The sequence below is a fragment of the Procambarus clarkii genome, chromosome 13 (assembly GCF_040958095.1).
Source record: "Procambarus clarkii isolate CNS0578487 chromosome 13, FALCON_Pclarkii_2.0, whole genome shotgun sequence".
NCBI lineage: Eukaryota > Metazoa > Arthropoda > Malacostraca > Decapoda > Cambaridae > Procambarus > Procambarus clarkii.
Window position 1 is genome coordinate 32836645 of NC_091162.1, and position 25432 is coordinate 32862076.

Below are 25432 nucleotides of genomic sequence, written 5' to 3' on the forward strand. Positions count from 1 at the left end.
CCAAGACAGGACAAGACAACCCGATGCGAAGGAGAAGACAACCTACGAAGAGCAAGAAAATGAGGAATAGAAACACCAGGAACGTCATACTGTCGCCGAGACGAAGTTCGCAGGTGGGACACCATCAACGAAGCCACCTGATCACCATAGAGATGGTGATACACCCGCGTCAAAAAACCAGACGTGAAGAGCCAAGGAGAAGGCCGAACCAATCGTGTACCGGACTGGTTCGACCTGCCGAAAGAGGCGGAGTCGCGTGGAAAACGCCTCGGGTTCAGAGACATATCAAGCAGCGTCTGAAAATAAAGCTGGGCAGGCCACAAGAGACCACGAGGACTACTCTCCTTGGGAATGGACTCCAACCGAGCCAGAACCCGAAGCAACAGCTGGACCGGGAGAAGAGGAACAGATACCCCCACCTCGACCAGCCCTGCCGAAAGGCATTCATCGTGAACGTCCCGGAGGTCCAGGGACACCATCCAAGCGCCCGGCTCCAAGAGGAGCCAAACCTGAGACAGTGTAGTCATCCGAGAGGGGCAATGAACCGGTCGATGGCAGACATGGAATGCTTCCAACCACACGGGGGTTTCTATAGGCCATTGCTTCCCTTGCTTCTCTGAGGTGGTCCGGTTCTGGCCGTGGTCCCTGGTAGGCTTAAGAACTCCATACACATGACTGATGCCAAAGTCTGACATTAGCATATCAGCCTGGGAAAGCTCCAGGGAGCCTCCGGGACTCACCCAGAAAATGGCGTTTCATTACATTCAACGCTGGTTTTTTAGGTCCAGATAGATGCAGTCAATTCTACCATCTCTTTCTTGCAAAATCTCTGTGGCTCGATCACAGAAACTGAGTAAATTTGATACACAGGATCTTCCAGATCGAAAATCATATTGTCTGTCTGATATTATATCGTTTCTCTACAGATGTTCTACCCATTTCATTTAATGATTTTTTCCAATATTTTGACTATTACACTTGTCAATGATACAGGTCTATAATTGAAGGGGTCTTCCCTGCTGCCACTTTTGTAGATTAGAACTATGTTATCCTTTTTCCACACATCTGCTATGACTCCTGTATACAGGGATGCCTAAAAAATCAGTTTAAGTGGAATGCTGAACTCTGGTGTACATTCTCTAAGAACCCACTGTGAAACTCCATCTGGGCCCACTGCTTTGTTTTTAGTTAGCTCCTTGAGTTTTTGTTTTTTTTACTTCGTCTCTAGACACCTCTATGTGCTCTATGTTGTTCTCTGGAATTCTTATTGTGTCTTGTTCTCTAAAGATTTCATTTTGTACAAACACACTTTGGAACTTTTCGTTAATGTTTCACACATTTCCTTAACATTTTCCGTAAATCTGTTTCCCATTTTCAACCTCTGAATATTATCCTTTACTTGCAATTTGTTGTTTATGAATTTATAGAATAGACCTGGTTCTGTTTTACATTTGTCTGCTATCCCTTTTTCAAAATTTCTTTTTGCCTCTCTCCTCACTGCCGTGTAGTTGTTTAGGGATTTGGCCTTTTCCATTTTTTGAGTCCATTTTTCCATTTTTGAGTCTTTTTGGTCTCTGGTCCTCTCGCAATTTCTGTTGAACCAATCCTGTTTCCTAGTTCTGCATCTCTGCTTTGGTATAAATTTTTTTGTTTCTTTATCATATATTTCACAAAACTTGACATACATCTCGTTTACTTCATTTCCTAACAGCAAGTCTTTCCAGTCAAATTCCTTAAAGAAATTTCTAAGTTCACCATAATGTCCTTTCCTGAAATCAGGTTTTTCAACTGCTTCAACCTCCTTAATTTCTTCCAGATATAATGCATTGCATACTTTATTCCCTAAAAGACATGGTCACTTTTACCCAAGGGAGGAAGGTACTCATTGTCAAATATCTCTTCTTCTTTCCTGATAAATATCAAATCCAAGCCTGGAGGGACCATCCCTTGCCCTCATCCTCGTGCCTTGTTTAACGTGTTGATACATGAATGTTTCCAGGATGAGGTTTATGAATCTACAGGTCCAAAAGTCCTCTGTTCTAGCTTCATATGCCTCCTAGTCTATGGATTTCAAGTTGAAGTCGCCAACTACCAACAGTCGTGACCTATATCAGCTCTCGCTATAATCTCTCTCTCGTTATTGTTACAAGACCCTCTCGCTTATTATCCAGCTCCTTTGTCCATGTGTTACATGGCAGTGGACTATATGCATTTATGATCATTAGTTCATCATCCTGATTACAGATCTCTAGTGCTATTATGTCAACTTCGTGGATTTGGCAATCATTATTTTATTTACTTTTAGGTGTTCTTTCACCTTCACCAGCACAGCAACGCCACCGCATTTCCTAATTTTTCTGTACCGTTTCCAAGCTGAGAAGCCCCTTAGGAATATGACCTCATTTAAAATATCATCTTCAAGTTTCGTCTCCGTGAGTGCAACAATGCCTGGTGTCTGTAGCTGTGTTACATCACTTAACCCTGCCCTGCCTTAACTTAAATGTGCCCTGGCTCCTCTGTCAGTATTAGCAGGTGAGATGAGCCAGGCTTGAGTTTCCTTTTGGGGGTGTGTTTTGAGAGTGCATTTCTGGCTCCAATGGTGGCTTACACCTCTCTTTGCTGTATTTTCCCGTAAGAGGTTTGTGCCAGTAGTTTCTCCACAATGTATTTTTAAGGATGCTATTTCTAGTGCTCCCTCCAAGTTTGCTGCTGCTGTTTGTTGCTTTCCCAGCTATTATTCGGCTTTGGTGTTTGCCGATAATCACTCTTTCTGTCTGTCATTCCCCCCTGATGAATTGAGTGTATTAATCCCTGGGGTTGTGAGTTCTATCATCAATGGTCCTTTGTTTAAGCAAAGCCTACTTTTAGAAATGTGGCCTCATTACGGGAAAGAGAATTTCAATTTTGTCTCGAGTGGTTTTTGTGGAGTTCAGGCACCTCAGAGTTGGAGCCCCTGATATTTTCTGAAGGTGAATGCTTGGTTATGCAGACATCTTCTAAGTTCACAAACCACCTCATCCCATGTCTGTTCTGGTTGGTCCAGGCTGTGCTGGTGTGGTGCACCTGGCCTCCCTACCGCAGCACTCGGTATGAGGCCCAAAGTATTCAAGGTCTTTAGGGTCTTTAGCTCCACTGGGTTTAGGGACCACAAGAGTTCTCTGAGATAGGGGTGCCCCAGCTAAGTCTGTGGCAAAGGTTTGTTCAGCCAATGGTCCTTGCCAAAATTATGTTGCTGTCTTTTGACTTTTGAAAAGCCTTTCATTACATGTGGTGTGAAATCTTCCTCACGGAGAAAGTTTTTCTTTCTCCTCCTGGGTGTCTGACAGGAAGCTTGGCTTTACCCCTGTGCTACCTTTGAATTTGCATGAGGGAATTCACTCACTAACAGTGGAAAGAAGGGGTCCAAGGTGGTCCCTGGGTGCCCTTGAACCCTCTTTGTTCTCTTGGCTCCTGGCTCTGAGGGTTCTTTTACTCCATGTAAGATTTTTGCATCCTCAGCCATAGTTTGTATTTATTTCTCTATGGCTCTACCTGTTGATGCATTTCTGAATTTTTATTGTCTGCAGATTTACTTTTCCTACACAGCTTTCCAACATCTCATCTATTCCTGGCTGGGGCGCAGGTGGATGCTTGGTTCCTGTTATGGAACTGGAACTACACTTCAGAAAAAGAGAAAGAAACAGCAGCCTGCTTTGAGTTTCAAACCCATTTCACCTTCATTGTTGAAATTTTAGATTCCTGCTCATCATATCTTGCAGATGATCTCCCATTTTCTTTGGAGGTTTGCACACTTTCATTAGTTTTCAAATGTTCGAATGGCATGAGGTGGGGTCAGAGGTTTAAGGTGATCGATGCAACCATTTTTAGACACTTGGCAGTATGCCACTACTTTTGGCTCTGCTGGTTGTGGCATGGGGCATGTCAGCCAGTTGCATGGGGGGTGGGGCTAGATGCACTGGCAGCAGTGACTGGCATGGTGGCCCTGATTCCTGTACTGGTTAGGCAGAGGGTGTGCTCAAGTTGTTTGCCCCCACCCCCCTCCTGCAGGATATGGTGGCAGATTTCTTTGACGCTCGCCTAACATGTCAGCAGGCTGAACTTTCTCTCATTCAAGGACTGATCTGTCTCTTGTCCAATTTGCCCTCTTCTCCCCTATTATTTCTAGAAATAGTTTCCCAAGAGCTCATAGTGACTGCTGCTTTTCAGGCATTGAGGCAGATGTTTATTGCATGGTGGTTCTGCCGTTGGTTCTGGTTCAGTCTCTGTTATACTTCAGATATTCAGGCCTTGCAACAGCTTTATCAGGGTAGGGTTTCTGTGATGCCAAGTATGAGGTATTGGTGCTGCCTATTAAGTTGGTTTCCTCTTCTAAGTGGGGGCAGTCCAAGTATTCTCAGAAGGGGGGGCACATGTTTGTGCATATAGCACAAACATGGTTAGTGCTAAATCCCCTTTTGTGGTTTGCCACACTGACAATGTTATAAGAGGATGACCGAACATTTTCTCCCACGACTGGATACAAGATGCCTGGGCATTGTGCGTGTTGTCATGGGGGAGGTTGTCTTCAACGCCTCATTTGATGTTGCAGATGCAGACTTTGCTGTTTGCTGCACTTCTCTGCTGGATAACTACCAGGGGTGTTTGATGTGGGAGTGGTCAATCTGATGCCCTCAAAGTGAAAATTACATTTGCTTCTGGTACTTCAGCAGAACTCAGCAGAGCCTTGGTTCATTTCTTGTATGTTTTCTTTTTCACAAAACATTTAGGACGAGTTTACCCAACATAACATATGAGGAGAGAAGGTCAGTATGGTTAGGTGTGAGACAGGACGGCAGGAAGGAATATCACAAACTCATGCCAATATGCATTCATAATTTCCCGAATGAATATTTTAAAAGTATTTATTTTGCATTATAAGCTTTGTATTTTTTCTATATTTTCTTATTATGATGATAGAGTACAGTTATGAAGATTAGGCTAACACTATGAAGAGGTGAAGGCTCATGTGGGGAAGAGAACTGTGCCCCACATCACCACTGCCCTCAACTATGCACTCTCACTTTTGCATTATAAACCGAGCATTTTTTTCTTTATTTGCAATGAAATGGGTAGGATGATTTTGTTAAATACACTACATGTAATGATGGAGACTACTATTTACACACTTCAAGTCCCTTATCTAGTGACTCAAACATCTCATGCACACTTCATGTAATTATCTTTCCTTAGTAAATATATGCAGTAAAACGTTTTAACATAATTCGCTACATAATTCTAACAAGTCAACTTATATAACACAAATAATTTAGTATAAATAAGAAAACATTGCACACTTACATCATATTAAGCTAGTGGCTGAATAACAACTAAGAATAAGCAACTAAAATATAAACAAATCATGTTGACTTACCAATACAGATCACAACCCAAATTTTTTTAAATTTTTTATGGTAATATTTTTGTGCTTCATTATAAGTCACCTGCTGTTTAGTTATTTTCAGATTGAAGTTTAGAGTTTTGGTAGTTAAGATCATAATTGTTATCATTTATTCTTACTATTTTTGAACCAATTGTGATGTATGCATAAACTTACTAGTAGTGGTAGTAAAGCTGACCAATCTTGGAAGCAATCTCTCCAATTTGCCAACGTTTTAATCCAAACTTTGAGTCGAGAACCTGTCTATGTTGCTGCTGAAACTTCCAAAGCTTGGTGTATATGTCAAACGTGCGGCCAAAGTATGCTTGCCATTGTTTGTGGCCATACTGAGGCAGGTCCCTGGAAAAGAATGATCTGAAAGGTAGAGTACATATACATAATAAGAAAATTGATAGATGGAGAGGAGTGAGCGGCATAATTATTATTTATATTCTACAATACGTACCAAATAAATTTAATTAACAACAAAATACTGTACCTAAATAAACCTGTAAAAATTACACCTTGAGAAACTCAGTTCCTACAAATATACAGCAAGATAGGACAAAAAGACTTTCCTTAACCTTTTGGGTGCAATAAGCAGCACCAGTGGTTGATAGCAAAAAACCCAGCGTCGATTGTAATGAAACACCAATTTCTAGGTGAATCCCAGTGGCTCCCTGAAACTACTACAGTACATTGATAGAGTGCCATACTCCTAGGTGCCGTCATTAGGTGACGGCCTAGGTGCCGTCATACTCCTAGATGCCGTCTTAAGAGTTTTTAGCCCCTGAGTTCGGGGCTCACCCAGAAATTAGTATTTCATTACAGTCAAAACTGGTTTTCTCGGAGTAGCCTCTTGTGGCTCACTGAAGATATTTACCCATGGAGAAAAGTAAAAAACCAGCATTGAGATAATGAAATGCCAGTTTCTGGGTGAGCCCCAGAGGCTCCCTGAGCTATCCCACTGATATAGTACTATCCTATTTGGGGTCATCAGTCACAGAGTTCTTGTTGCCTACAGGGGACCAGAACAAGACCCTGGCCACCTCAGAAAGATGCAGAGAGCAATGGCCTATGAGCTCTTTACATTTAAAGCATGTCATACCTACCAGGTAAGGCACCCAGAGAGGTAGGCGAATCAAAACAGACCACTGTCTGGTTGAAAACTATGAGCAATGTCCTCAGAGCAAAACAACTCCCCCAGAAAAACTTTAACAGGCAACTCCAACTAGCCCCCCCACACTACTTCCCCTCCCACCATCTTACCCCATGGGAGAAGGGGAGCTGGCAACTACCAATTCATTTCTTGAATGATGAAAGCCTCCCGATTGACGGAAGGGAGGGTGTCAGGAAGCCTCTGGGGCTCACTAAGAAACTTGAGTTTCATTACATTTAATGCTGTTTTTTTTTTGTGGAGAGCCCCATCAGCTCCCTGGAGTTAACTACCCACAGAGAAGGTAAACAGGGACTTAGCAGGAAGGCGGCAGCACCACAGGTTTTAAAGTGAGGAAGAGACAGACGGCAGCGACAGGCACCCCAAAGCCCCACAATGCCACAGAGGAATTGGGACGTTCACAAGATACCTGTCAGCCAGGACCCTGTTCAATCTCCAAAACCCCTGCACCCGAAAATCGTCCCAAGACATTACCAAAGACAGGCGAAAGAGTGCCATACTGTACATCCTAACACCATGGGCACGATGGTAGACCACAGGCTGGCTGCACTTTATGACACTGCAGACAAAGAAACACGCGCACTGGAACAGGGAACTAGGGAAACCGGATCAACCCTGAGCGTGTCCACTAACACACAAACGGTGGCTCACAGGTAGTGGCGTAAAGCAGCTACCGGACACAGCACGTGATGCACCTTCAACCTGACCAACCAATTATCCACAACCAACGGACAAAGTCTGAAGTCTGCCGACTCATTCTTTGCCAGAAAAGGAGAGACTGCAAATGAACAAAGCGACTACCAGGACCAAAGGAACTAGTGACCCTTTGCCTCGAATAATGCCTCTAAAAAACCAGCGTTGAATGTAATGAAACAGCATTTTCTGGGTGAGTCCCGGAGGCTCCCCGGAGCTTTCCCAGGCTGATATGCTAATGTCAGACTTTGGCATCAGTCATGTGTATGAAGTTCTTAGGCCTACCGAGGACCACGGCCAGAACCGAGCCCCCTCAGAGGCAAGGGGAGCAATGGCCTATAGAAACCCCCGTGTGGTTGGAAACATTCTGTGTCTGCCATCGACCAGAACAGGCACCCAGAAAGGTAAGCGCCTCAAAATAAACCCCTATTCTGGTTAAAATTGCTACCAAAAGCCGAACTCCCCAACAGAAAACAAGCAAACTAGTGTGATGTCACACGTCGCCGCGCCGCTTTCTGTGCAGCTTCCCCCTCCCCGGGAAGGGGGAAGGGGGAGACCCAGACCCTTCACACCGGCTACCCACACCTCAATTCCGAGGCTGGATGTCAAAAACACGAAAAACCTCTGACCGGAGGGAGGGAGGGATGCCAGGGAGCCTCCGGGACTCACCCAGAAAATGGTGTTTCATTACATTCAATGCTGGTTTTCTGGGGGGAGCCCCGTCAGCTCCCCGGAGCTAACTACCCACAGACGGAAAAAGAGGGACTTACCCGGGAGGCAGTCGTCGCTCACTCCTCAATTCGAATTCAAGATAACTGGCTGCAACCGCCGACCCAACGCAATACAGGCCCAACAGGGCCCAGGGACATTCACGAGGTAATGAGCAGCCAGGACTCTGTTCGACCACCAAAAATCCCGCGCCTGAATATCAGACCAAGACATATTCCCAAAGACGGCAGCAAGAGCTGCGAACTTAAGGATGTCATGGGCACGGGAATAGACCGCAGGCTGGCTGGATTTGATAACCCTGCGGACGACCTGGGAGACCCGAACCCGCGAACAGGGAAGAAGGGAAACCAGATCAACCCAAAGCGCATCCCCGGACACAGAAGCCGTGGCATGCAAATAACGGCAAAGAGCCGCAACCAGATAAAGCATGATGCACCCCTGGCCATACCAACCAGACATCAACCACCCACAGATCCCTCCGGAACGCAGCAGTCGCATTCTTCACCAGAAAAGGAGACGGCTGCAAGCGAACAAAACAATCTCCATGACCAAAAGAGCAAAAACCCCTGCGCCGGAGTAGAGCATGAAGCTCCCCGACCCGACCCCCAAGAGGCTAAAGCCAACAAGAAAAGAGCCTTGGAGAAACAATCCCGGACCGAAGGGGCCACAACGAAACGAGGAGACGAAAGGTAAGCGAGCACTCTGTCCAAAGACCAGGACGGCTCAGGCGGCGCATGAGCAGGCCGGAGGTGAAACAAAGCACGAGACAGCTTGCGAAACGGCGCAGACATAACTTTGATACCGAAGGCAAGCTGAAGCGGCTCCGCCAGCTTTGCACGATACGAGGCGACAGTGTTAGGCATAAGATGACGGTCCTGAGACAACCAAGAGAGAAAGGACAAGACCACCCTAACAGACAACGAACTAACACGATGAAAGACGCAAAAAGAAAGAGAAGGACCACCAGGAAACTTCATATTGCTGCCGAGAAGAAGCCCTCAGGTGGGACACCAACAAGGAGGCCACCTGATCACCAGAGAGATGATGATAGAATTGAGTAAAAAAACCCATATGCGAAGACTCAAGGAGAAGATCGAGCCAGCCACGTGACGTACCGGCCCGATCCGCTGAAAGAGGAGGAGCCGGGGGGGAAACCTTGGGTTTGGACACCGAGCAAGCAGCGCCTGAAACCAAGACTGGGCCGGCCACCAAGGGGCCAGAAGGTCAACTCTTCCCTGGTAAGTCTCCAAGAGAGTCAGGACCTGGAGTAACAGCCAAACCGGGGAAAAGAGGTACAGGAATCCCCACCTTGAACAGTTCAGCCAAAAAGCATCGACCCCGACGGCCTCACGATTGGGGAAGGGCGCCACATATACCAGAAGGTGCCTCGACCACCCCGACGCGAAGAGGTCCACCTCGGGGCGCCCGAATGTCTGGCAAAGCCAACGGAAGGAAGCGTCGTCGACCGTCCACTCCGTGGAGAGGGGAACAAAGCGAGACAGGCCGTCGGCCAAGACATTGGACACTCCCTGTACGTGTACCGCCAGGAGAGCCAAACCCCGAGAACTCAGCAGACGAGTCACCCGAAGCAACCAACCCCAGAGACAAGGACCGCATCGAACCCCCACGGTTCAGGTAATGAACCAACGGAGAGCAGTCCGAATGGAGCCGAATCGTCGATCCACTGGCGACCTGTATCCTCCAAAGAGCAAACCACACTGCCGCGAACTCCCACACTGTGTTGTGAGCTCGACAGAAGGACGGACCCCAACACCCCTGGGGCACTGAGCACTGGTCACAAAGCCCCAGCCCAGAGACAACGCACTCATGAACACATTAAGCGAGGGCTCGAGTAGGCACCAAGGCACTGAACCCCGAAAAAACCGAAGAGGAAGCCGGCGACGCAGCAGTCAACGCAAGGCCCCCGGGGGTCGAACCCAGCAAGTCGCGTGAGAGGTGGAAAGGGTGACCCCAAAGGAACCAGAACAGCCGACAAAGCCAAACCCGACCCGGCGGGTAGACTACCATCATGAAGTTCAGGCTCCTGCACAGCCCCTCAAGCAACCGCCGGGTGACCCGAGGACCCACCAGAAACAGACGAAGGCGGGACCGCAGCCGCAGGTGAGACTCCGGAGGGAGAGACAAGGAGGCGGTCCGAGAGTCCCAAACGAGACCCAGCCAAGTCCGGACCTGAGAGGGGACCAGATAGGACTTCCTCCAGTTCACCAAAAACCCGAACCCAGCGAGCTGGTTAAGAACCAAATCCCTGGCTAGCAAGCAAGCCGACCAGCTGGGAGCCCAAACCAGCCAGTCATTGAGGTAGGCCAACACCCGAACACCTAAGAGATGCAAACGGGCTACTACGACCCGCGTAAGGCGCGTGAACACGCGAGGTGCCAGGTTCAACCCGAGCGGGAGACAACGAAAGCGGTAACTCAGATGCCCCACAAAAAAACCGCACCAGTCCCTGAACCTCGGATGAATCGTGACATGCTGTATTACACTGTATTACACTGTATTACATGCTCAGTACTTCGAAAGTGAATAATAATCAACGAAGTAGTCCATGATGCAGAGTGCGACTTCGCTCTCAGTACACCAGGTCCAGATAAATTTTCACTTCCTCTTTCTTCATTCCGTGTGCTTGCAAATAATGCACTCACGTACACCCATGGCTTTAGTACTTGTAGGTTGTATGTAGCCAAACTTGTAAAGCATAAGGTAGTATTGAAAAGATTATAGGAAAAGATCAATTTGTAAGGTAGTCTTTAAAAGATCGGTTTGTATGGTCCCACACAGAAAGAGATTCAGCTAGCCTCAAAGAGTGTCCGTCAGTTAGGAAGAGATTCAGGTATTCTTGAAAATATCTATGGAAAACACCACCATGGAATCCGCTAACACTGTTTATCTATGCTATTTGTATCAGATGCATTATCACTGAACGCAGAAAATGATTCATCTATATAAAAAATAAAATAAATAAATAAATGTTTATTTAGGTAAGGTACATACATACAAGAAATTTTTTGCAAAGATTGGTTGACTTATAGATAGAGCTAGTACATACAATGCCTAAAGCCACTATTACGCAAAGCGTTTCGAGCATGAAAAACTTAACTGACTAAAGCTTAATACTAATTGAGCATAAAGAGTAAAATGAAAACATGAAATGAAAACATAGCTGAAAAAGCAGCACAAATACAATTCTGTCGACAAACAGCGCTCTTTAAAAAAAACAGACATTGGTTGACAATAGAGGGGCAAGGTAGGTTACAGGGAATTTATTAGGTATAGCTTCGTTTTTATCTTAAACTGGTTGAGAGAGGTACAGTCTTTAACATGGTTATCTTGAGGTTATCTTGAGATGATTTCGGAGCTTTAGTGTCCCCGCGGCCCGGTCCTCGACCAGGCCTCCACCCCCAGGAAGCAGCCCGTGACAGCTGACTAACTCCCAGGTACCTATTTACTGCTAGGTAACAGGGGCATTCAGGGTGAAAGAAACGTTGCCCATTTGTTTCTGCCTTGTGCGGGAATCGAACCCGCGCCACAGAATTACAAGTCCTGCGCGCTATCCACCAGGCTACGAGGCCCCATGAAGGTCATTCCACAATCTGGGTCCCTTGATTTGTAGAGCATTTCTAGTTTAAGTCGTACTCTAGGAATATCAAAACTGTATTTATTTCTGGTGTGGTGCTCATGGGTTCTGTTAAAACCTTCTATGAAGCTTTTGAGGTTAGGATTGGCATTACAGTTTAGCGTTTTATATATGTATAATACACATGAGAGAATGTGCAGCGACTTAATGTCTAACATATTCAGAGATTTGAGTAGGGGTACCGAGTGATGTCTCGGCTGATGACTATGTATCATCTAAATAAAATGTAGATAGCATTGGATTGCAAGGGTGACGCTCAAAGCTACAACTGGATACGCTCGCTGTATCGTCCTCATAGGTGCTGTTTCACTTGCATCCGACCTTTGTGTTAGGTCCTTATTGCGCCTAGCTGCACCAATATTATGACCCTTATGTTCTTCAAACAATAAGGTTTGAATTTTACCGACAGAGCGTTATCTTTTAACACCGCGTCGGACAGATGTTTGGGAGCCAGAGGCGCGTGCGCCACCCATGGTTGCTCATTCAGTACTAACCCAGCCAACAGTCCTAGGGCATTCTGGGAATTTTTTCCAAGATGGCTGCCTCTCACTGGCGGTCCTAAGAGTCCATTTCGTACACAAACAACCTCGTACACATTTAGAATTGGTACCGAAAAATCAAAAAAAGTTTTCTCGGTTGGCGCAGTTAAGTGGGTTAAACCAGTCCCTGAATCCAATGGTGCTTGAAACATGCTCAACTATGTTTCATATTAAAAGTTCTCTGCTACCTCTGCCAGCTTTCCCACCACACTATACAGTTTGCAAATCATTCATTTGCATCATCAGAGGCGTCCGAGAATTTGCAAGAACCAGTGTGAACGCTAGGAAGCACCACATGTTTTCTCGTTAATAGAGAAGAAGCGCATCAATCGAGACAAATTTTCGGAGAGTGGCTCGCTCGTTACTCAAAATTCTCGTAGATGGAGGCGCTTGTCACTTGAGGTTCCACTGTAATCTACACATGAAAAATACTGGAGGGCCAGTCCCAAATCTACACTAAAATAACATGGTCACAGGTGGCATACGAACAAGGGGACACAGGTGGAAACTTAGTACTCAAATGAGCCACAGGGATGTTAGAAAGAATTTTTTCAGTGTCAGAGTAGTTGACAGATGGAATGCCTTAACCCTGAAATCGCACCAATCATATAAATATGCTTTCAATGCCAATCATATAAATATGCCAATCATATAAATATGCTTTCAAAGACAAAACCGAAACCGCGCATGTCATATATATATGATTTCGTGTCTAGCGCTATAATTTAAACGCCCCGCCTGGGATAGGGGCAGCTATAGTGCAGCCACGACCGATAGTTACCAGATGCCACCTAGAAAAAAATCCAGGCCAACATTCTTGGGAGTGAGAACTTCAGTATTGAGCAAGCCACCAAGGCTGACGCACCCAGCATGAGCTCACAACACCACTGTTCAGCTCGTGACCACAGCATCGCCTACAAATGCCATAATATATATGTTCATGCTATTATTTAGCAATGATAATATTATAGAAGACCCCCAACTGTGATAAAACTGACCAGGATTCTGATAATAGCAGAATTGTGGTGATATTTAGCGCTGTGCTCCATGGAGGGAGGAGTAATGCTGTGGGAGGGAGGGGTGGTGGCGTCGTCTTCTGACTGTGTGTGGCCACCTTTTCTTGACCGCACTCACCATACCAGCTTAGTGGTTCGGTATGGTGAACATAAATGTAGATACTTATATATAACGTGTTTATAGAGTAAAATAACAGCAATAGGAGTGGGTTGAGAGCCGCCATTTTGGTGAGGGAGGTGCGTCGTCTGCACGACTTGTCATGTTGTTTACTGGTGGCCACTATGGTCTTTGGGCACCATACCAGTTTACTTGTACAAGTATGGTGAATTAAACAGGTAGATATTTATATATAATGTGTGTATATAGCGTAATAGCACACAAACAGTATTGTTGTAGGAGAAATATTAGTGCATCTGGCCTTGAGGGCAGCCGCCACCAGCTGACTGTGTGAGTAGCTATGTCTTTGTGCCTTTATTCACCATACAAGCTTAGATGTACAGTTATGGTGAACAAAACATGTAAATACTTATATATAACATCTGTGTATAGTGAATAAATGCAAAAACAGTATTGTGGGAGGAGAATGAGGGCGAGTGAGGTGTTGTTGAGGGAGTAGCAGTGAGTGACTGGCTGGTGTGTGGCAGTCACTCCTCGCTGCATTTTGACTCACAATACCAACTTAGTGGTTCATTATGGTGAGCAAAAACATGCAGATACTTATATATAATCCGTGTATATAGTGTAATAACAGCAAAACTATTTGTTTATTTTTTTATGAACATAATTGAATCACTAATATGCACACCATAATTTTGAGTACAGCGACAGTTCATACATTTTATTATATAAATTATTACAATTCACTGTATTGAATAATATTATTGAAAAAAACTAAGAAAAAATCAGAGACATTGAAATAATTAGGTAATAATAAACAACTGGCAACTTGTGGCAACTGCTGCCTGACAGCTCGAGCGGAGTAGACCTCGTCTGGTGAAGGCTCTGTTAACACCCCTTTTTTGCTACACTTTCCTACCCTATTGCAGCTAAAATATGCCACCTATGATTTTTGTGTTATTTTTTCCGTGATCAGGGAACAAAAATGAACACATTTATAAGATGAAAGAATTTTTTGGATTTTTTTTTTTTTGTTGCGCCTGTGGGTGTTAAATCCATTTGGATCCCTAGTGGTTTGAGGGTTAGGCAGTAAAGTGGTGGAGGCAGACTCAATACTCAGTTTCAAATGTAGATATGATATAGCCCAGTAGGCTCAGGAATCTGTACACCAGTTACTCAGTTTCTATGATCGAGCCATAGCGATTTTACAGGAAAGGGATGGTTGGGTCGACTGCATCTATCTGGACCTAAAAAAGGCTTTCGACAGTTCCACATAAGAGGTTGTTCTGGAAACTGGAACACATTGGAGGGGTGACAGGTAACTGCTAACATGGATTAAAAATTTTCTGACTGATAGAAAAAATGAGGGCAGTAATAAGAGGAAGTATATCGGACTGGAGAAATGTCACAAGCAGAGTACCTTAGGGTTCAGTTCTTGCACCGGTAATGTTCATTGTCTACATAAACGATCTACCAGATGGAATACAGAAATATATGAACATGTTTGCTGATGATGCTAAGATAATAGGAAGGATAAGAAATTTAGATGGTTGTCATGCTCTTCAAGAAGACCTGGACAAAATAAGTATATGGAGCACCACTTGACAAATGGAATTTAATGTGAATAAATGCCATGTTATGGAATGTGGAATAGGAGAACCATAAACCCCACACAATCTATAAATTATGTGAGAAATCTTTAAAAGAAATCTCAAAGAAATCTGGGAGTGGTTCTAGATAGAAAACTATCACCTGAGGACCATATAAAGAACATTGTGCGAGGAGCCTATGCTATGCTTTCTAACTTCAGAATTGCTTTTAAATACATGGATGGCGAAATACTAAAGAAATTGTTCATGACTTTTGTTAGGCCAAAGCTAGAATATGCAGCTGTTGTGTGGTGCCCATATCTTAAGAAACACATCAACAAACTGGAAAAGGTGCAAAGACATGCTACTAAGTGGCTCCCAGAACTGAAGGGCAAGAGCTACGAGAAGAGGTTAGAGGCATTAAATATGCCAATACTGTAAGACAGAAGAAAAAAGAGGTGATATGATCACTACATACAAAATCGTAACAGGAATTGATAAAATCGATAGGGAAGATTTCCCGAGACCTGGAACTTTAAGAACAAGAGGTCACAGATTTAAACTAACTAAACAAAGATGCCGAAGAAATATAAGAAAATTCACTTTCGCAAAGAGAGTGATAGATGGTTGGAACAAGTTAGATGAGAAGGTGGTGGAGGCCAAAACCGTCAGTAGTTTCAAAGCATTACATGACAAAGAGTGCTGGGTAGACGGGCCAGCATGAGCGTAGCTCTCATCCTGTAACTACACTTAGGTAATTACACTTGGGTAATTACTCTACCCAATATAATAAGAGGCCAAACATACCAGTGATACAAAGATGCGAGTAACAACTACACGGCAGTAAGAAGATAGGCAGAAAGAAATTTAAAAAATGGGATTGTGGACAAATGTAAAATAGAACCAGGTCTATTCTATAAATTCATAAACAACAAATTGCAGGTAAAGGATAATATTCATAGGTTGAAAATGGGGACAGATACACGGAAAATGAAAAGAAAATGTGTGAAACAAACAAAAAGTTCCAAAGTGTGCTTGTCCAAAATGAAGTAACCTGGTTGATACCTTTTTGATGGGGTTCTGGGAGTTCTTCTACTCCCCAAGCCCGGCCCGAGGCCAGGCTCGACTTGTGAGAGTCTGGACCTAGATTCAGGAAGCTCTGTGTATTTCTTCGTAAGTGGGTTTGCTACGAAGGTTCCTAAGTGCGCCCTAAGAAGATGCTTAGGTGCGATTCAATAAGGTTCACTTAGGAAGAAATTTGTTGGTTCACCTGCGTGCCGATTGAGGTCACTACTGTGTTTCGTTTGGCCAATCAGAGAGCAGCAACATTCTTCATATTGAAGATTTAGCGCTGGTTTATCGGAGCTCTACTGCCTCCTATTTACGTTGAATTTTCTTATAAAATTAGTATATTTCGAAGTAAAACAATGTTTTTTTCAATTTCTACAGCCAGCACCGACATTGTAGTAAACAAATATGTTACATTTGTTGTTTACCTACGTAATTCTAAGAGATACTGTGTAGCTGTCCTTGTTACTCGGAAGATGCGCTGACAATTATTGTATATATTTACTGAATTTACCCAAGGGCCACTAACTATCTAGTGACCTCGAAGAGGACAGAAAGCCGGTGGCTTGTTAAAGAGCCCGCCAATTGTCTTAATGATATTTTTTTGCTGGAATTTGGCATTTACGGCTTCAGCGGGTAGGTGGTTCCATGGGTTTATAGCCCTCTTGGTGGAAAAAAACATCTGTTTTCAGTCCTACTTTAGAGAACATACTCTCCAACACTATATCTGTGATTGTCCTGTTATCAGTGACTTCATACCAAATGCTATGAGGTATTTTGAGCTCTGTAATTACTTCATACACTCAGGAATATTGGAAGATATTCTTGTGCTGCACCCAGATTTTGCCAGTGGAGGCTAATAGATCAGCATTAAGTATTTTGTTCTCTCCTAATTCCATGTATGACTGGCCATCCTGTGAGGTGAGGATGTTGGATGAGCTTGTAGCTGGGTTTTGATCTACACTGTATGGTCCTTTATACAGAATAGGGAAGCAGCACATTGCTGTGTATACCTAAACATGTTTAACCCCTTAACTGCGTTGCCTCCAAATGTGACACCCCCGCAGTGCGCAGGAAATAAATTCTCTGGAAAAAATTCTTTTTTCTTTTTGAAGTGTCAAAAACCCTTCCCTCAGTATGGGTATGCAAAAAAAAAGTCGAAATTGTACTTACTTTGGCTGCTATGGGGTCCGGAAGTTGGGGCGTGACGTCATCATTCCCCGTGCGCCCGTGCCGTAAGCTCTCGGGGGCGGTGGGGCGCTCGGGGCGGGGCGCGCGAGTTGCCGCGAATATATTTTCGTTCATTTTTTGCGCACCTTTCCAAATACATTTTCATTGTTTTTATGTGCCAATCCAATGTATAATGAACACGTACACTATAATATCGCAGTACAACATCCGTACTGTCCTTAGACACTGTGTTACGTGCATGAAACTTGTGTACACATATGCAGCACATATTTACTATGTATCATGCTAATTTGTGTATATATACAATCTATTTACACACTATACACTGTCACACACTATATACATTCACCATCAACACATTCAGAACACCGCGTAGCAGCTGCTTCGTATGGGCCAATAGCAGCTGCCTCGTATGGGCCAATATCAGCTGCCTCGTATGGGCCAATAGCAGCTGCTTCGTATGGGCCAATAGCAGCTGCCTCGTATGGGCCAATATCAGCTGCCTCGTATAGGCCAATAGCAGCTGCCCCGCATGGGCCAATAGCAGCTGCCCCGCATGGGCCAATAGCAGCTGCCCCGCATGGGCCAATAGCAGCTGCCCCGCATGGGCCAATAGCAGCTGCCCCGCATGGGCCAATAGCAGCTGCCCCGCATGGGCCAATAGCAGCTGCCCCGCATGGGCCAATAGCAGCTACCCCGCATGGGCCAATAGCAGCTGCCCCGCATGGGCCAATAGCAGCTGCCCCGCATGGGCCAATAGCAGCTGCCTCGTATGGGCCAATAGCAGCTGCTGCGTATGGGCCAATAGCAGCTGCCGCGTATGGGCCAATAGCAGCTGCCGCGTATGGGCCAATAGCAGCTGCCGCGTATGGGCCAATAGCAGCTGCCTCGTATGGGCCAATAGCAGCTGCCTCGTATGGGCCAATAGCAGCTGCCTCGTATGGGCCAATAGCAGCTGCCTCGTATGGGCCATGAACACATTCAGAACACCTTGAGTGAGAGCAGCCACACCCAGCCAGTCTCCCTCACTCCAACATCTTACTCGCCAACATTGCTCCTCCCACCATATTGCTATAGTTCTTATTACACATGTTCTATATACCTATCTACATGTTTTATTTACCAGAACTATGCAAGTAAGCCGGTATTGTGTCCAAACAGTACAGTGGCCACCATACACTGCATGAAAAATCACACAGCAGACGACGCTACGATTACGTCACCTCCCTCACCAAAATAGCTCCTCTCAACATTCTCCTGTTGCTGTTCTTATACTATATACACACACTATATATACCCATGTACATATGTGTTGCCCATAGCGAACCACTAAGCTATAGTATGGTGAGCAAAACAAGAGTGGCAGCCACACACACACAATTGAGGCTACCTCAATTCTCGCCCTCCCTCCCTCATCAAAATTCCTCCTTCCACAATACTACGCACAACGCTAATTATAACCACATTCCTGCTATTATCACAATCCTGGTCACTAATTCCTGTAAATGAATAATTGACCACACGTTTATTTTGAAAAAGAACCTAAGAAATCATTTGAAGATTCCTAGATGAACGAAATAATGCTCTGGTGCTGTGGCTAGCGCTGTGAACATCGTGAACAGCATTGAATCACTGATATTTGAACATTGTACCCAGTCATTATCACACTCAGGCTCTAATATAACACTAAATAATACAATTTATATATATATTTTGACATTATTAGGCGTTGCTGTGGTCACATGCTGAACAGCAGTGCTGTGCGCTCATGCTGCGAGCGCCAGCCTTGGTTGCTCACACACTACTGAGGCTCCCACACCCGGGAATGTGGACCACGATTTTTTTTAAAGATGGCGTCTGTTTACAAGAGCCCTGAGGAAGCTGATGTGAACCCCATGTAGCCGCGGGAGTTTTGAATGGAACGTGAAAAATACAAATACCCGGAGGCGCGTTGCGCAAACCAGACGTGAGCCTGCAGGCGCGTTGCGCAGTTTAAGGGTTAAAAATACATTGTTTGAGAGGAGTCTTGTAGAAACTGGTAAGAGTAATTATAATATAATGTTTCCATGATTCAGTGCTTACCTCTTGTGAAAATTGCTTAGAGTTGTTTAGTCAGAGTTGATTTGTTTTTTGTATCGAGGCCGGTATTTTCTAAATTGATTCCATGTATAATATGTCTAACCATCCTGTGAGATGGGAGTATTAGATAAACTTATAGCTAGTTTTTTATCTACATTGTGTAATATTCCATATAGAATAGGGTAGCAGCACATTGCTGTGTATACCTAATCTTCTTAATAAAAAAAATCAGTAATAAAGATTTTAAATTATAGTTTGTATTATTACAAATTCAGTACTGTATTATCCTTATTAAATCATGTTGACCATGGATCATTAAGATCTCATGTTGATATGTAATAGTCATTTTTCTTTTGAACTGCTAATCCATGCTAATCATTCATTAAATTGTGCATTATGTCTCAATTTTTCACTTCCTTGGATATACTGTACAGTACAAAAAGATAAAAATAAACCAGTAATATTTCTTTCATTATATTTTTCATTTAAATAACTGCATCAATATTTTTACAGCTGACAGGATTTGTTTTACCATACAGGTGCATTATTTGTTAAAAAAAAAAATTTGGTTTATTGTTACACACAATGGTGCTACATAGCCTTCCCAGCTTGGTGCCTTCTTTTAATACTTACTGATTAAAAAATAAATAATAAATACATTTTATTCAGGAAAAGTACATAGTTGATTTACAAATATAATGTTGGATTTATAGACAGAGCTAGTACATACAATACCTAAAGCCACTAATACTCATAGCATTTCGGGCAAGGTGTGGGGGAAAAAACACAGACTAAAACTTAATAGTAATCAGGATTAGGTATAAATTGTGTTGAAAGAAGGAATAAAAAATACAAAAAACCAGCGTTGAATGTAATGAAACGCCATTTTCTGGGTGAGACCCGGAGGCTCCCCGGAGCTTTACCGGCTGATATGCTAATGTCAGACTTTGGCATCAGTCATGTGTATGGAGTTCTAGGGCCTACCGGGGACCACGAGCCAGAACCTGGCCCCCTCATTGAGGCAAGGGGAGCAATGGCCTATAGAAACCCCCGTGTGGTTGGAAGCATTCTATGTCTGCCATCGACCGGGTCAAGCATCCAGAAAGGTAAGCATTCCAAAACAAACCCCTATTCTGGTGAAAATTGCTACCTAAGCCGAACTAGTGGATAGAACTCTTCAACAGAAAACAAGGAAACTAGTATGACGTCATACGTCACCGCGCCGCTGTCTGCGCAGCTCCCCCCTCCCCAGGTGGGGGAAGGGGGAGCCCCAGACCTCCCACGCCGGCTATCCACCCACCAGTTCTGAGGCTGGATGTCAAATCACGCGAAAAACGCCGACCGGAGGGAGGGAGGGTTGCCGGGGAGCCTCCGGGTCTCACCCAGAAAATGGCGTTTCATTACATTCAACGCTGGTTTTCTGGGGGGAGCCCCGTCGGCTCCCCGGAGCTAACTACCCACAGAGGAAGGTCAAAGGGACAAAACCGGGAGGCGGACACCACGCACCCCCCAAGGAGGCGAGACAACTGGCAGCAAATGCCAACCCAAGGCGCCACAGCCCCGAAAATCCTGGGAACAACACGAGAACCACGAGCAGCAAGGCCCCTGCACGAACACCAAAAATCCATGCCCGAAAGACTGCAAGGCCACGTCGCCCAGATGGCAGCGAGAGCAGCGAAGCCACGAACGCCACAGGCATGAGGGAAGAACACAGGCAGCTTAGCCGCAAGAACACGGCTGACCACCTGGGACACCATCACCCGCGAACCGGGAAGAACAGAACCGGATCAACGCAAAACGCGCTCCGGACCCAAACGCCGTGGCACACAAACAACAGCGGAGGGCCGCCACTGAACACACAAACGACACCCCCAAAAACCCCGCCCCGAACCTACAGACCGTAAGGAACCGGATGCAGGCAGGGTGAACCAGGGGAAAAGACAAGGGGGCGTGGATGGAACCGAAGCAGCCAACACCCCCAAATCCCAAAACGAACTACAACGGGGCAGCCCCGGGGCTCCCGGGGAGGAAACCACGAGAACGTTGCCACCACCAAGGCTCAAGTGCAACGCCCCTGCTGCCCGCACCCGCTGTGTTAGCACAACTGGGTAACCGAGCCACAACGAGCAACCAAACTCGCAGGACTCCGGGTCGAAGGTGTCACCGACCCCACAGGCAGCAGACGGAGGCAAAACAGAGAGTCACCCAGAGACAAAAGGTGAGAGCAACCCTCAAACTCGCTGGAAGCGAGGGGGGGGCTCTGGGGTCACATCCATCGGACCCGCGCGCCCCCAGGGGTTTCCCAGGGTCCCGAGCGTTTACTTTAAGAGGACTCGCGCTCAGGTAGTCCCAGGCAGGGTACTGCTAACCGGCACCCAAAGCTACCAAACAACTTTCTAAGAGCTGAACCCCCGGGACGTGTACACTCACGGGGACCTAGCAGGGGGCACCACCAGAAATACTCAGAACACAAGGGACACAAGGGGCAAGAACGAAGGCAGACCCCCCCACCAGGTAGATAAACAAAAAGAAAAAGAAAACCCCGCAAGAGGACAGCGTACCCAAGCGGAACAGAGCCGGCCGCTATGATTGGTAAAGACAAGCTGCACAGTACCCCGCGCCCCACCAGTGCAAACACTGCCCCTTACTCTAAGGCGAACAAGGGAGACAGAACCCCCGAGCACACAAAGAGCGGCCGAAAACCAAGCAGTAAACGGCCAAGCAGGGGCAGGACCCAAGGAACTTGTGGAAGGTGGCCCCAAGCCCCAAGGGCAGTACTTACAGGGCACCTAGGGAAGGGAACCCTAGGCGCATGCAGCCCGAGTACTGAAGAATCACTCCCGGCTCACGCACCACCTAGAAAACAGACACCACACTCTAGGTACAGTGCTGAAACAACCACTGGAGCCGGAGCACATAACCATTGCCTATAGCATCAGCCGAAGAACTGGTGGGTGGATAGCCGGCGTGGGAGGTCTGGGGCTCCCCCTTCCCCCTCCTGGGGAGGGGGGAGCTGCGCAGACAGCGGCGCGGTGATGTATGACGTCATACTAGTTTCCTTGTTTTCTGTTGAGTTCTATCCACTAGTTCGGCTTAGGTAGTAATTTTCACCAGAATAGGGGTTTGTTTTGGAATGCTTACCTTTCTGGATGCTTGACCCGGTCGATGGCAGACATAGAATGCTTCCAACCACACGGGGGTTTCTATAGGCCATTGCTCCCCTTGCCTCTCTGAGGGGGCCAGGTTCTGGCTCGTGGTCCCCGGTAGGCCCTAGAACTCCATACACATGACTGATGCCAAAGTCTGACATTAGCATATCAGCCGGTAAAGCTCCGGGGAGCCGACGGGGCTCCCCCCAGAAAGGGGTGTTAACATAGCATAAATCAGCAACTGCACATGTTGGTGAACAGCGTTGTTTAAAAAATAGCAAGACATGGGTTGACATTTAGGAGGTAAGTTAGGTTACATGGAGTTAATTAGGCAGTACTTGGTTTAACTCTTAAACTGGTTGAGAGGGGTACAGCCTTTGACATGATTCGGGAGGTCATTCCACATTCTGGGTCCCTTGATTTGTAGAGCACTTCTAGTTTGGTTACACACAGCCAAATTGAGTAACAGGAAGAGGTCTTGGACACAAATTTGTTCCATGCTAAATGTAGAGGAATCAGCTAAGTATTCCTCAAATAAAATAAGTTGCCTCAGCTTATAAGGTAAATAAAATGAGCATTTCTCAAATAGGTAGCTGCCTCACCTCACTGCCTTACTGCTATATAGCCTTCCCGGCATGGTGCCTTCTTTTGATAATTACTTGTTCCACACCCAAATTGTATAACAGGAAGAGGTCCTGGACCCCTACTTCCCTCTCTCTTTTTTAATAATCTATATAGTCATAATTATAGCTTTAAGTATTCAATGAATAAAGTTTGTGACATTTTTACCCTTCTCCTTACCTAACATCGTTTGTGCAGCATATTTTTATTTTATGTCTCACCCAGATTTAATTTCAAAATAAAACCAAACTAAATAAATTAGAAATGGGTATGTATAGCTAAGGTACACCCTTACTACTAGGTGAACAGAGGCATTTGGTGATAGTAAATGATCCCATCAGGCAGGGCTCATCACCTTCTCTCATATTTCATGTTCACCAGTGTTTATTTACTTAATAACTACTGGTATAATATCTTGCTATTATAAAACTAATTCTATTATCATCAAACACATATTTACTTCAAGTTTCAAGCAGAGAATGCATATATAACTAACACGAAGGACTCCTCTTCACTAAATTCACCAGCTATAATATTTTGGTCATGTTTCAATACCATAAATCGATCTCAGTGTTATGTAGTAGAGAAAAATGACTTATATCCAGTTTACGTAAAGCTACGAGTGGTCGAAACCACACTTAAATCCCGGAATGAACTTATGAAGGTTTTTCCACTTAGTGTAGCTACTTGAATACGGACGTAGCCGCCACGAAGGCGCTAAGACGGAAAACGTTCTTGGCTAAGAGGAAAAACCTTCGTAAGTACCTTCCTGAATCCGGCCCCTGGTCCACCAGGCTGTTGCTTGGAGCGGCCCGCAGGGCCACGTACCCACCACAGCCCGGCTGATCCGGAATTTCTCTTAGAAAACCGTCCAGTTTCCTCTTGAAGATGTCCACGGTTGTTCCAGCAATATTTCTTATAGTCGCTGGGAGGGCGTTGAACAGCCGCGGACCTCTGATGTTTATACAGTGCTCTCTGATTGTGCCTATGGCACCTCTGCTCTTCACTGGTTCAATCTTGCATTTTCTTCCATATCGTTCACTCCAGTATGTTGTTATTTTACTGTGTAGATTTAGGACCTGACCCTCCAGTATTTTCCATGTGTATATTATTTGGTATCTCTCTCGTCTCCTTTCTAGAGAGTACATTTGGAGAGCTTTGAGACGATCCCAATAATTTAGGTGTTTTATCTCGTCTATGCGTGCCATATATGTTCTCTGTATTCCCTCTATTTCAGCAATAATTTTAATTATTTCAGTAAGTAATTATCAACAGAAGGCACCAAACCGGGAAGGCTATGTAGCACCATCAAATGTGCGGGATAATCAGAGGGCGCCAAATATCACCAAGGATGCCAATACGAGAACAGAAACGCATAAGGCGAACGATATCAAAAGTAGCTGAGTCGCCAAGAATTCTACCGAGGGACAAGCGACTGCGGGGGACGGTCGGAAAACAAGACACACGCTCGTCCTGGAAGTCAGGATATTCAACAAGGATATGGACGCCAGTAAGAATGACAATGCAATTCGGACAATAAGGAGCAGGGCGGCGCTCCATTAAGTGACCGTGAGTTAAACGGGTATGGCCAATACGTAACCTAGCCAGAGCCGTTTCCCACCGCTGGTTACGGTGGCAGGAGGAAGGCCACTGGGACACACGACTCTTAAGAGTACGCAGTTTGTTACCAATAACAGAAGACCAACAACTCTGCCAGCGGGCAAGGATGGAGACATGAATAACTGGGTAAAAGTCGGAATAAGGAATACTTTTACGGGAGATGGGACAAGCGCGGATAGCTTCCTTAGCGGCAGCATCCGCACACTCATTTAAATTTAAAGAGACGCCAACATGGCTGGGAACCCAGCAAAACGCAACCAACTTAAATTTACTGGAGATAAGAAACAGCCAATGTTGAATCTCGACAACCACCGGGTGGACCGGATTAAAGGACCCTAACGCCATGAGAGCACTACAAGAGTCAACTACCACCACAAAGGAGGATTGACACCGGGAACGCAGGAGACGAAGAGCATAGAGAATAGCATAAAATTCTGCTGTGAAGATGCTAGCCTCCAGAGGAAGGCGACACATATAAGTGTGGTCAGGAAAAACAACAGAGTAGCCCACACCATCAGCAGACTTAGACCCATCGGTGAAGATGGGAACGGAGTGGGAGTGAGAAGAAAGGTGCTCAAGGAAGAGGCATTTCAGAACTGTAGGAGGGGTAAAAGCTTTAGTAATGCGGGTCAGAGAAGTACAAAAATTTGGGAAGGGGGACCCTCCACGGGGGCAAGGATGGAACAATACGAGGAGAAACATTGGTAATATGAGCTGAGAGAGAATCCTGTAAGCGAGACAAACGGACAGAAAGAGGAAGGTGAAGAGGAAC

General features: G+C 45.4%; 1 protein-coding gene across 1 annotated transcript in view; it reads right to left on the reverse strand.

Moving 5' to 3' along the window:
- The window catches only part of LOC123757286 (protein SCAI), a 179871-nt gene that overhangs the window by 137465 nt on the left and 16974 nt on the right, over window positions 1-25432 (reverse strand). Inside the window, exon 2 of the mRNA XM_069324084.1 lies at window positions 5594-5791. Coding sequence (XP_069180185.1) covers window positions 5594-5791 — 198 coding nt within the window. The remainder of the gene's footprint in view (window positions 1-5593; window positions 5792-25432) is intronic.